The sequence below is a fragment of the Mytilus trossulus genome, chromosome 3, assembly GCF_036588685.1.
Source record: "Mytilus trossulus isolate FHL-02 chromosome 3, PNRI_Mtr1.1.1.hap1, whole genome shotgun sequence".
Lineage (NCBI taxonomy): Eukaryota > Metazoa > Mollusca > Bivalvia > Mytilida > Mytilidae > Mytilus > Mytilus trossulus.
Genome location: NC_086375.1, coordinates 36,902,570 through 36,914,715, shown reverse-complemented (window position 1 = coordinate 36,914,715; position 12,146 = coordinate 36,902,570). Strand labels below are relative to the sequence as shown.

The 12,146-nt window shown below is 30.5% G+C and overlaps 1 protein-coding gene across 1 annotated transcript in view; it reads right to left on the bottom strand.

Moving 5' to 3' along the window:
* Window positions 1-12,146, bottom strand: part of LOC134711376 (hypoxia-inducible factor 1-alpha-like) — a 45,802-nt gene that overhangs the window by 14,826 nt on the left and 18,830 nt on the right. Inside the window, exons 2-4 of the mRNA XM_063571934.1 lie at window positions 9,793-9,992; window positions 6,314-6,432; window positions 5,566-5,739 (exon numbers count right to left, since the gene is read on the bottom strand). Of these exons, the coding sequence (XP_063428004.1) occupies window positions 5,566-5,739; window positions 6,314-6,432; window positions 9,793-9,992 (493 nt within the window). The remainder of the gene's footprint in view (window positions 1-5,565; window positions 5,740-6,313; window positions 6,433-9,792; window positions 9,993-12,146) is intronic.

The window sequence follows — 12,146 nt, the reverse complement described above, 5'->3', positions numbered from 1 at the left end:
TCACGCATATTAATTGATTGAATTACAACCCAGAGGGTAATGTACTTTAAAACTTGTTTTTCTCTAAGTCTTATGTCTATATGATCCTCTGTAGTAAAAAGATATTTTAGACAATTGAAAAGGTACAAAACTAAAGTGTTGCTTTTCCTGTACTCCTTACTGGTTAATGTTGGCAATCTTGACCTAAATCATAACCTCTGTACTCACTTACAGTTTCTTAAGATTTTTGTTATGTTTTTGAACTGGACACCATTTCACCAGAGGCCATGCAAGACTTCAGGCTAGACATTTAGAACATTCTATGACTATAGAACAGGGGTATTCTAGGTACCATTGCCTTTATCTATCCATTTGATATTGTAATGATCAAAATGAAATGATATCAATTATCATTAATATTTCTAGTCCCACTCATGTAAATAATCCAGTCTAAAATCAGTACCATTGATTGAAAGTTGTTGAATGTCTTTAAGATTTTGTCCTTAAATTATCAAATCTCAAGGCATATCTTTAGTTATCTTAATTCAAAACGTCAAATTGACATAGGCTTGAAATAAATACTATAGACACTTTCCTATTGTTTAACAGCATATCTTGGTCTTAATACATGAATAAAAATACTTAACATGTTTAACCCCGCCTATTTATTTATTTTTGTGCCTGTCCCAAGTCAGGAGCCTGTAATTCAGTGGTAGTCGTTTGTTTAAGTGTTATATATTTGTTTTTCGTTCATTTTTTTACATAAATGAAGTCGTTTGTTTTCTTGTTTGAATTGTTTTACATTGTCTTATCGGGGCCTTTTATAGCTGACTATGCGGTATGGGCTTTGCTCATTGTTAAAGGCTGTACGGTGACCTATAGTTGTTAATGTTTGTGTCATTTTGGTCTTTTGTGGATAGTTCTCACATTGGCAATCATACCACATCTTCTTTTTAATATTGTGGGGTATACTAGATAGCAACCCAATATCACAAATAATCAAAAGACATCTCCAGAACCCCAAAAGAATCTTTTTTTCTTTCTATTTTTAAAAAGTTATATAAGTGAAAATTAGATGTCTATATTAATAGAGAAAAAAAAGTCTCATTTCTAAATTTTCCAAAACAACAAAAATAAAAGTACAATCTAGGACAGTCATTCCTATAAACAACACTTAAATTGATAGTTTTACTATATAACTTATATCACTGCATAATTTAATACAGGTTAAGCAGTGCACATTATATTTTTAATAGCACATGTTTTCAGGATAATACGATTGGGAAATCGTAATGGGAAACCAAATTAGAGGATTATGATTTGTTCTGCTGATTTCCTATCAGTATATCAATAGTATTTATCTGCGTCATCAAGAGACATTAATGGAAATACATAAATACATATATACATAACCACAGACTGACAAGGACATCTAAAGATGATATCTTTACATTTTACTACTGACTTCTAATGCCTTAAAAATCAAGGGTAATATGAAAACCATGTGTTGACATTCGTAAATTAATATCTGAAAAGTTATAAAAAGTGGAGTAATAAGGAAAATAGAATAAAGTTAAGTACTGTAAATTCAGAAATTAATGCGAGGTTTTTATTATTGCGAAAAATGCAACTGAGTTGTAAACGCAATAATTTAAACTCGCATTTTGAAATAATTTATATGAATTTAATAAGATATTTCTCGAAATCGTAAAAATTAAAATCGCATTTAAGCCTAAAATGACAAAAATCGCAATAATAAATGCACGCAATAATTTCTGAATTTACAGTATTCGATGTAGGAATCTCATATCTGAGAGCATTGATCAGCCCAAACATATGAGACACTGAATCAGATTTACACATAATTAATAAATAAATATTTCAGCTTTCTCTTGTTCTAAGAAGAGCAATTTGTTTTGATAAAACAGGAAAAGGATCATTATCTCAAATTTTACATTAAACATGGGTTGCAAAAAATGAAAGAAACTAATGTGCACATACATAACTAGCAATGATGACGGATTGAATTTAAAGTTTAATGACATAGTATATCAAACCCTTTTTTTTCTCAAAATCAATTCAATGAAACTACCCCAATATTAACCTTCAATTATGACTTTTCAATGAACATTATAATCTAAATTTTTCAGCGACCAGTGAACCTAATGTTTGATATCTGTGTATACTTAACCCTGTATCATCAACAATAGATAAAATTGATATCAGATATGCAGGGTTCTTAGACCTTAACCTGAAAACACTTGACTAAATTCAACATGCTTAATAGATAAACTTAATATCAGGTAGCTAGTGAAAGACACTTCATGTTATCATGTCCAACAGATAAACTAATATTAGAGTATATCACTGTCTCAACAGTTCAATAATCAGGAGCCCAGAGCCCACTTATCGTGAACCAGAATCACAATCAACAAAGCTTATGCCCTATCACTTCAACTTGGAGCCCTAATGATTGCTCAAGAAGTCTGAAGTTTAACAATAAAAATTTGTATGGATCACGAGCCCAGTGGTATCGTCATGGTTTTTAACCTAAACGCATTTCTACCAATTAAAGTGTAAACTTAAAACCAATATTGAACCTAATTTTGAATGGCTAAGATCATGAACCTAAACATTACTACATCAAATATTTAAGCACGGGTAGATCCAGCCATTTTAGGGTATCAACTATATGTACCCATGCAAATGCATTGATCGTCAAAACAGGAGGTGTTCATCCCTAGATACCCCCCCTCCAGTCCACCCCCTGAATCTGTTACTGTTCAGACAATCCCTCCTCGAGATTTGAAATTTTCTTATCCACTCTACTTTTACATGTTGCAATATTATCATTTAATTGTGATTTCAATGACACTAATATTGACGCACTAAATTTTATTCTAATATTAAGTTTTTGCCATATTTGCCAAAAATTTCTCTATAATATATTTGAAGAAGTTCAATGATCATATCTGTGACTTTTAAAATTGTACATCTAAATATAAGTCATCACACATTTTCACCTAATTAGTTACCCATCCCTTGGTTATTAACAAGTCTTAAATATTAACTGAATGTGAACATGTCATATTTACGCATAACGCCGTTGCCATGGTTACTAATGAAAATTAAAAGAAACATTAGGATGTCTTTGCATCCTATAGGTAAATCATTCTCTTTTAATTATCACGACCTTGGTTATCAGACTTCAATGTCAATCAATAACCACCATATATCCATTAGTTTAAAATAATCAATTCTACTTTCATTTCATTTAATTCTTTGAAAGGTGATTTTTGAAAGTTGGTTTTTCTTTTTAAAATTTAATAAATAAAATTGGACCAATCGAAAGGTTGATTAAATTTTATTTAACTTCCTAATTTAATTGATAATAAAAACAGATGCTGTCGTTTAGTATGACGCAATCTTAAACCAGAAAAAAAATTAATATCCTTTTGTGGCTGAAAATTTCATAATATTATTGTGTTATGCACTCTACACATACTTTAGTTGTCTTTGTCACGTTCATTTACTTGAGGTTTTATGATTTTAAGTCTGATTTATGTGTTTTATGATTTTTCAGAATATTTCAATCTACTGTCACAATACAATCCATACTATTATATTACGAGGGATTTTACTATAAATGATTTACTAGAAAATAAGGATAAGAAACAAATTGCCAACCAGAAAATGAATACTTGTTATCGAAAAAAGACACTTTTCCCCAAAAAAATAATAGTATATCAATGACATCTTTGTGGGTGATATTTCAATTATTCAATTTCAAACAAAGAAAAAAAAGATTAAAAGACAATTTACTTATTGCTAAAGTAATCAATATTTTCATTTTTAGGAATTTCCTAAAGTAAAAAAAACATATGGGTGGGGTAGAATTTGACCTTGAACTTGAAGAAAAAAGAATCGTCATTCTAAACCAACAGGTGTTTTTATAGAGGTGTTTACAAAATAGCTTTTGTTCCCCTACCTACCTTATCCTACTTTTTAGACAAAAAAAAAGAAAAATCTTGAACTATGCTTAGATGAATGTCAAATTTAATCTTACACCTGCAATCTTGCATTCTCCCTATAAAAATGCATGATCCTGTCATTGGTATCAACCAAACATTTTGTATCTTCCCTCATGTAGTTTAAAACTAGTGCCAGAAATCAAATAAAACTAATCAAAAGAAGCCAACAAAATTCAACACTTAAACTGAAATATTTAGAGCATCAACCTATACACAATTTCTGTAATATCATGTTTGCTTTATCCCTTAATACTAAAGTCTTGAAAACTGACATCTGATATCATCAGTGGCAGATATAGGGGGGATTTAGGGGGTAGCGTGACTGGAGTGGGCCCCCTCTTAGGTCAGTCAGTGGGCCCCAACTTCTGAAAAATTCTGGATCCGCCACTGATCATAATATTCCTATGATCATGATAACCATGTTATACACATTTATTTTAATGAAGTGGTCAACTACTGTCAAAAATAAAACTTCACAAATGGAAAGGACAGAAACTTGTATGAAAAAAATCACAAATGAAGGAGATAAATATGATAAATAGTCCAAGGTTGAAATTAAATCTACCAATTCTTTAATGAATGTAATTAAAACTTTTGGAAAAAAATTGACCAATGAATGAAATTCAAATTAAAATAACTAACATTTAGTTTTGTACACAAGATAGGACCAATATAAAAGTAGTTTACAGTTATTAATGTTATTACATCTATAAATGTTAACTGCAGCATACAAAACTATGAATCAGATATATAAAATTCACAGCTTAAGACCATACTTGTTAATTTGTTTCTAATATCTCGGTTAAAGACTTTTTTGCCAGTAGATTTATTTACACATTGGCAGGTGTCCACTCCACATTGGTCAATAAGTCAATGTGTGGTGTCGTATACATCTGTTAAGGTGATAATGGAAAGGACAAAAAACTTTAAGTGTTAATAAAGTATTTTGAAATAGAATAAAGCCAGTAAATATATTCACTAAACTTCTGAAAAAATCTCTCTTTGTAAAATCTAAAACTATGCTTTATAGCAGAAATATTATTTTTGAATTTCATCTGCAAATTTTGCCATGTCAAATTTAATCTTACACCTGCAATCTTACATTCTCCCTAAAAAAATGCATGATTCTATCATTGCTATCAACCAAACGTTTTGTATCTTCCCTCATGTAGTTTAATACTAGTGCTAGAAATCAAATAAATTTGATTTAATTAAAGGGCTCGGAGTTTCACTGCATTAGTATACATCATTGTATAGGGGCCAGCTGACGCTCACATCTGGGTGCAAGATTTTTTTGCAGTATTGAAGACCCTTTGGTCATGTTGATGCCATATGGCCATGGGCTATTTTCTGCTCTTTGATTTGATTTTTCCTACTTTTGACTCTTTCCCTGTTTCCATTCTCAATTCTATGAATGGAAATAAGTGATTGCAAAAGATTTCTGCAAATGCAGGTCCACGAAACATCACTGGGACCACAGGATTTGTAATTTTGGTGGTCCCACAAGACAAACAGGCTAAAAAAGACTTCTGTTTGCATGTGCTATCGAAATTACCTTATAAGAAGCAGATTTAAGGTTGACACTTCTTCCTTTAGTTGTGAGAGTACACTTCATACGAAGAAACAATGACTTCTTCTTGTTGGTGGTCTTGTGGGACAAGAGATCAACTATCTCATCATGGTCACATGGATGAAGAAACTCTAGTAAACTCTGCCCTATTAAGTCAATCTAAAAGTATAACAAATCCATAGTTTAAAAGGTTGAAGAAACTTCAGCAGACGACAAGCTACAAATGCAATCGGATGTTTAACAAATAAAATCACTTTGACAGAGGAGTTTGAACAGACTTTGACCCATAAAATCAAACATTAATAATTCTAAAGATTATTTTATTTCTATTTTATATCTTGTACAGAAGGCATCAGTAGCCTTGGTATAATTATCTAAAGTTTAACAAAATTGTGAAAATATATGCCAGGAAGCTTATTTGTTATCAGAACTCTTTGTAGATTTTTTGTTAAAACTGCGAATTGAGTTTTAAAAAGAATACAGATGGAATCTATTTCTTTTTCACTTTGCCAAATAAAACACAGTGATATATTTCTATAGATATAAGGAGATTTGGTATTAGTGCCAATGAGACAACTCTCCATCCAAGTTACAATTTGTAAAAGTAAACCATTATAGATCAAAGTATGGTCTTCAAAATTGAGCCTTAGCTTACACCAAACAGCAAGCTATAAAGGGTCTCAAAGATGGCATGTGTTCAACCATGACATGTCAATTTACAGTGATTATATACCTGTGAGATGCCTAGGTATTTAGCAACACTCTCTGATACAAAAATGATATCAACATCTGCTGATAAGATGATGACAAATCCTTCTAATGCTTTCATCCACAAATGATCAGTTTTCTCATCTAAAATAAACAAATAGAAAAAATATGAAAATATCTGATCATCCACAAATGAGCCATTTTCTCATCCAAAATTTAAGGGAGTTTGCTTCTCAGTTTCAAAGTAATTAACTTTTCAAACAATAGTTTATATAGATAGGTGATTTAAAAAGGAATTCAAAGAGCAAAAAAAATATATAGGTCACCATGCTTGTTTTGGAGATATATGCCATTGAAATTTTGGCGGGAAAATATTCTCTCTTGACTTTTCATAGCTTTATCATTGACAAGTTGAAGTTCTCAAAAAAGTAATTAAAATTTAATTCAACTTTTACAGATGGGTTATCATCATACCTGTTCAAGATTTACAATAAGAAAAATGAGGGTCACCAGGCAAATTTTTTCAAGGCATTCAAATGGATAAAAACAGAGGATTCCGAACATCTAACAAAAAATCTAAAACATGACAAGCCAGCTTCCTTAAAAAAATGTAAAATATGAAATTATCTGATGACAAAAATGACGGAAAGGAAGTATTGAAAACATCAGGGTGACTAGATGTTGCTTTCAACATCCTTGCAAATTAAAGTGACAGATGGAAAAGCATCATTTTCCACCCCAGTTGCCTTCTAGCAATAGTCATAAAATATCTATACAGTGGATTAATTTTTTTTGTCTGAACATAATTTTCGTAGACTTAAAAATGGTAAAATTTTCTAATCAATCCTTTCAAATTATATTACTTTTAATTTTATTGATAAATAAATAAAATGATATGAATTGGCACTTAAAAATGTTTAGTTTTGATTTTATAATAATGGTTATATTTGCTTTATTGATTAATTGGTGTTTGTTATATGCCACTTCAGTGCAAAAATGCTGTATTCAATATTGCAGTACAAAAAGGTTAATAACAGCAAAACACTGATATTGGTTCTTTCACACATAGTTTTTGCAACTCTCTTGTGAAAATTTGAAGGCCATTGATGTTATTTGTTATACATTTAAAGCATTTTTTTATTTTTTTTATTTTAAGAGGCCCTTATAGTGACCAAATATTATACCTTTTCCTTTGACCTAAGAAGTCTAACATGTACGATAAAAGATCTTTAAAATATTCAAATTCAAAAAAAATCTAGCCTTTTCTTTATTTTTGGTTACATGTTTATTAGCGTTAACCCATACAAATCAATAGAATCTAAAAAAAAACTCAATATCTTTTTTAGTTTAGCCTTGACTAGATAACACTGACGCAGACAAATCAGAAAAAAAGTTAAGACAGATATTTTGAAAAAGGAACTGTTGCGAGTGGTATAACCTTTTCTACAAAAAACTATTTGTTTTGAAAATCTTTCAACTACATCTAAGAAACCTTTGAGGAGATATCACCTTTTTTCTTAAATCATTTCTATCTTTTTAAAATAGTATGGCAGAAAAAAATGTTTTTCCTCTAATTATTTCTATTTTTTGAAAAAAGTCTGTCAGAAAAAATGTATTTCCTCTAATTATTTCTATTTTTTTGAAAATAGCCTGTCAGAAAAAAACTCTCTCATTTTTAAATTCTTTCACCAGAATTCTTCAAAGATAAAATTTATATAATTTATTCGCATCTATGAATAAGTTTTCTCCCTGGGAGTTCAAAAACTGACAAGTCTTATCTTATTTCTTCAAAGCTGGTGTCATTCTGACATATTGAATTCATTAAAATTTATTTCATTGATATAAGCTTTTGTTGAATTATTTATACCTATTAGCAAATGATTGGAGTAAAGTTAATTTTTTAGGCAATATGCTGACCCTTCCAAAAAACATGACGTCTTCCACATTTTTCTAGATATTTAAATTGCCCAAGCCCAATTTCATGTGTTACCTGCCTTTGACATGGGAGTATTTTTTTTTTTGTGTGATTTGCTCACTTTTTGTTTTCTATAGAGGGATTGGTTAGCTTAGAATTCAGCATTACAGGTTTTATGCCTTCTGGGTAATATTTTCGAAAGCATACTATGAAATTGTGTGACTGGTTAAAAATGTATATTTTACCAACAGTGGTTAATGTGGTTTTTTTTAATTTGAGGTACAATAAAACTTCCCAAAATCCTTCAGATTCTGAAATGCCAATAAATGTTTAACAATTTGATTTTTTCTTGCTATACTAGTAAGCCCATAGGCTATTTACAATGTATGTCCCTTGCATCATCGCTAAATGTATCTTATTTTCTCAATCTCTCTCTTATACAAATTCTATGAGAAAATGGTATCAGCTTCATCTTCTCAAAATAAATAATGACCTTTGGAATTTCATATCTATTAACCACAGAACCTTCAAAGTTATGAAGCCAAACATTTTTAGAGAAGGGTAGATGGTCATATTTGATAATTATATTAAGATAAACATTAAACCTTTGAGAACATCAATATGTCATTTATCATAGTTGAAGAATATGATGACTTCTCAAATGCTTATAAAAGATATATCATTTTTTGCAATTAACTTTCAAAGACAAATTATTTAAATCAATATTGCCAATAGAGAGCAGAAAATGTATCAGAGAGGTGAAAGATACCTAAAGGACATTCAAATTCATGAGGAAAAAAGAAACTGACAACATCATGGCTGAAATAGATTAAAGGATCATAATTTCCAAAAAAAATCAAAGTCATGTAAAATGAATAAATAAAATAAAAAAGATGACAAAGTCTTGCCACTATAGCCCATAAACTATAGTTGTATTATAATTGTATATTATCATGTATTCTACCAGGAGTTAATATATAAAAAAAAAAAGAGAGAGAAGAAATAAGAGCAACACTCTCATCTCAAAAGTAGTTTGGCTCATGTCAACATCTTTGTAAAATTGGCCGTTTCAGAATCTAAAGATTCATGGGTAATTTCATTGTTCGTACCCCAAAATGAAAATAACAATACGTCATTGGTTGAATTTCCATTGTTTAGAACGTTTTAAACCAATCACAACGATTTGGTGTACGCTTTTGAAAATATTACCCAGAATGCATTAGATTCTGAAAGGGCAAATTGTAAATGATTTTTAGACAAATGTCTTTTTCCAAAAGATTTTAAATAATCTGTTGATCTCAAAATCAGGCAATTTAGGCATATTTCCCCTCTCTAAATTTAAATGAATTGAACCCTTTTCAACTATTTGTTAAATCTGAAAGTAACAAGAGTCTGAATCTCGTAAATGTAAACATGTGACCCCAATTATATAACATAAATATCATTACCAGTTTTTAACCTTCATGACCTTGATGTTACATGTACTTTTAATAAAGTAAATAATTTCCTGTTTTGCATTTTCTTTTATCTTAATGTAAACTACAATTCCTGCATGTTAAATATGACCCTTAAAGTTAAGGACATTTTACCTTCGTCATTTGCTTTTTCTATGATTTTGGCCAATTTTAGATGACTGATGGCAATTCTCATGACTGAAGATTTGTCCAGCTGGGCCTGGACATTACTTGGAACAGGAAGGGCATTACATAACTGGGAAAATATCTCAGCTTCCTGACTTCTTCGATTTCTAGCTGCATCTCTAGACTTTTCCTTTCTTTTCTCAGAACTCCTAAAACAAACATAGATAAAATGTACTGTAGTGTTTAAATTTTTCATATTTCAAAGAACAACTTATGCACTTGAACATTATGTTGTTGTGGTTGTTGTCTCAGTATCCTCATAAATGATGTCTGAACCAATCAAAACATCAAACAATTATATTCATATAATACAACGACATTTCTCAATTAAAAAGATCTGAAGAATTGATTCACCAAAAAGACAACTATCCTCTACCTTAAGTAGATGATATGATAGCTACATGTATTCCTAGAAAATTTTCTGAGGGCAACAAGCATTTACTATTACCAGTAGTTAAATCAATTCTGAGGGTAACAAGGTTTTGCTATAACCAGTAGTTTTTCAATTCTGAGGGCAACACACATTTCTTATAACCAGTAGTTATTCAATTCTGAGGGCAACAAACATTTACTCTAACCAGTAGTTATTCAATTCTGAGGGCAACAAACATTTCCGATAACCAGTAGTTATTCAATTCTGAGGGCAACAAGCATTTCCTATAACCAGTAGTTATTCAATTCTGAGGGCAACAAGCATTTTATAACTATAACCAGTAGTTATTCAATTCTGAGGGCAACAAGCATTTACTAAAACCAGTAGTTATTCAATTCTGAGGGCAACAAGCATTTACTATAACCAGTAGTTATTCAATTCTGAGAGCAACAAACATTTCCTATAACCAGTAGTTATTCAATTCTGAGGGCAACAAGCATTTCCTATAACCAGTAGTTATTCAATTCTGAGGGCAACAAGCATTTACTCTAACCAGTAGTTATTCAATTCTGAGGGCAACAAACATTTCCTATAACCTGTAGTTATTCAAATCTGAGGGCAACACACATTTCCTATAACCAGTAGTTATTCAATTCTGAGGGAAACAAGCATTTCCTATAACCAGTAGTTATTCAATTCTGAGGGCAACAAACATTTCCTATAACCAGTAGTAATTCAATTCTGAGGGCAACAAACATTTACTATAACCAGTAGTTATTCAATTCTGAGGGCAAAAACATTTCCTATAACCAGTAGTTATTCAATTCTGATGGCAACAATTTGTTCAATTCTGAGGGCAACAAGCATTTACTATAACCAGTAGTTATTCAATTCTGAGGGCAACAAGCATTTCCTATAACCAGTAGTTATTCAATTCTGAGGGCAACAAGCATTTACTATAACCAGTAGTTATTCAATTCTGAGGGCAACAAGCATTTACTATAACCAGTAGTTATTTAATTCTGAGGGCAACAAGAATTTCCTATAACCAGTAGTTATTCAATTCTGAGGGCAACAAGCATTTACTATAACCAGTAGTTATTCAATTCTGAGGGCAACAAGCATTTACATAACCAGTAGTTATTCAATTCTGAGGGCAACAAGCATTTACCATAACTAGTAGTTATTCAATTCAGAGGGTAACAAACATTTCCTATAACCAGTAGTTATTCAATTCTGAGGGCAACAAGCATTTCCTATAACCAGTAGTTATTCAATTCTGAGGGTAACAAACATTTCCTATAACCAGTAGTTATTCAATTCTGAGGGTAACAAACATTTACTATAACCAGTAGTTATTCAATTCTGAGGGTAACAAACATTTACTATAACCAGTAGTTATTCAATTCTGAGGGTAACAAACATTTACTATAACCAGTAGTTATTCCATTCATTTCAAAATTCGTAATCTTCTGTCAAAACAAGTCAGTTATATTTTTCTTTCATTGTCAGCATTGATTTAGAACTAAGATAAAACTTTGATTTAATTATGATATTTTGTTGATTCATTTTACTTTAGGGTCATAATGTAAATCCTGTCTGTGTGAATTTGTTTTTTCACTAAAGGATTATTTTTTTCTATTCTTCAATGAATCATTTTTAACCCTTCATTTGAAGTTTAAATAAATACTAACAAAAAATACAGTATTTAGATCAATATTAAGTGTTTAAAATGCCATAAAATCTCAAATAAACAGAGGATATAGGGTGGATGTCAATGAGACAGAAATTCCATTACATTGCTTTATTCAGCTACTAAATTCTGTACACGGAAGTATCTCAATGTGGGGAAACGTTTTGCCTTACAAAATTTTAAACTTGTCATCTTTTATACACATGCATTTATTTCTTTTTCTTTTTCTAATGAATC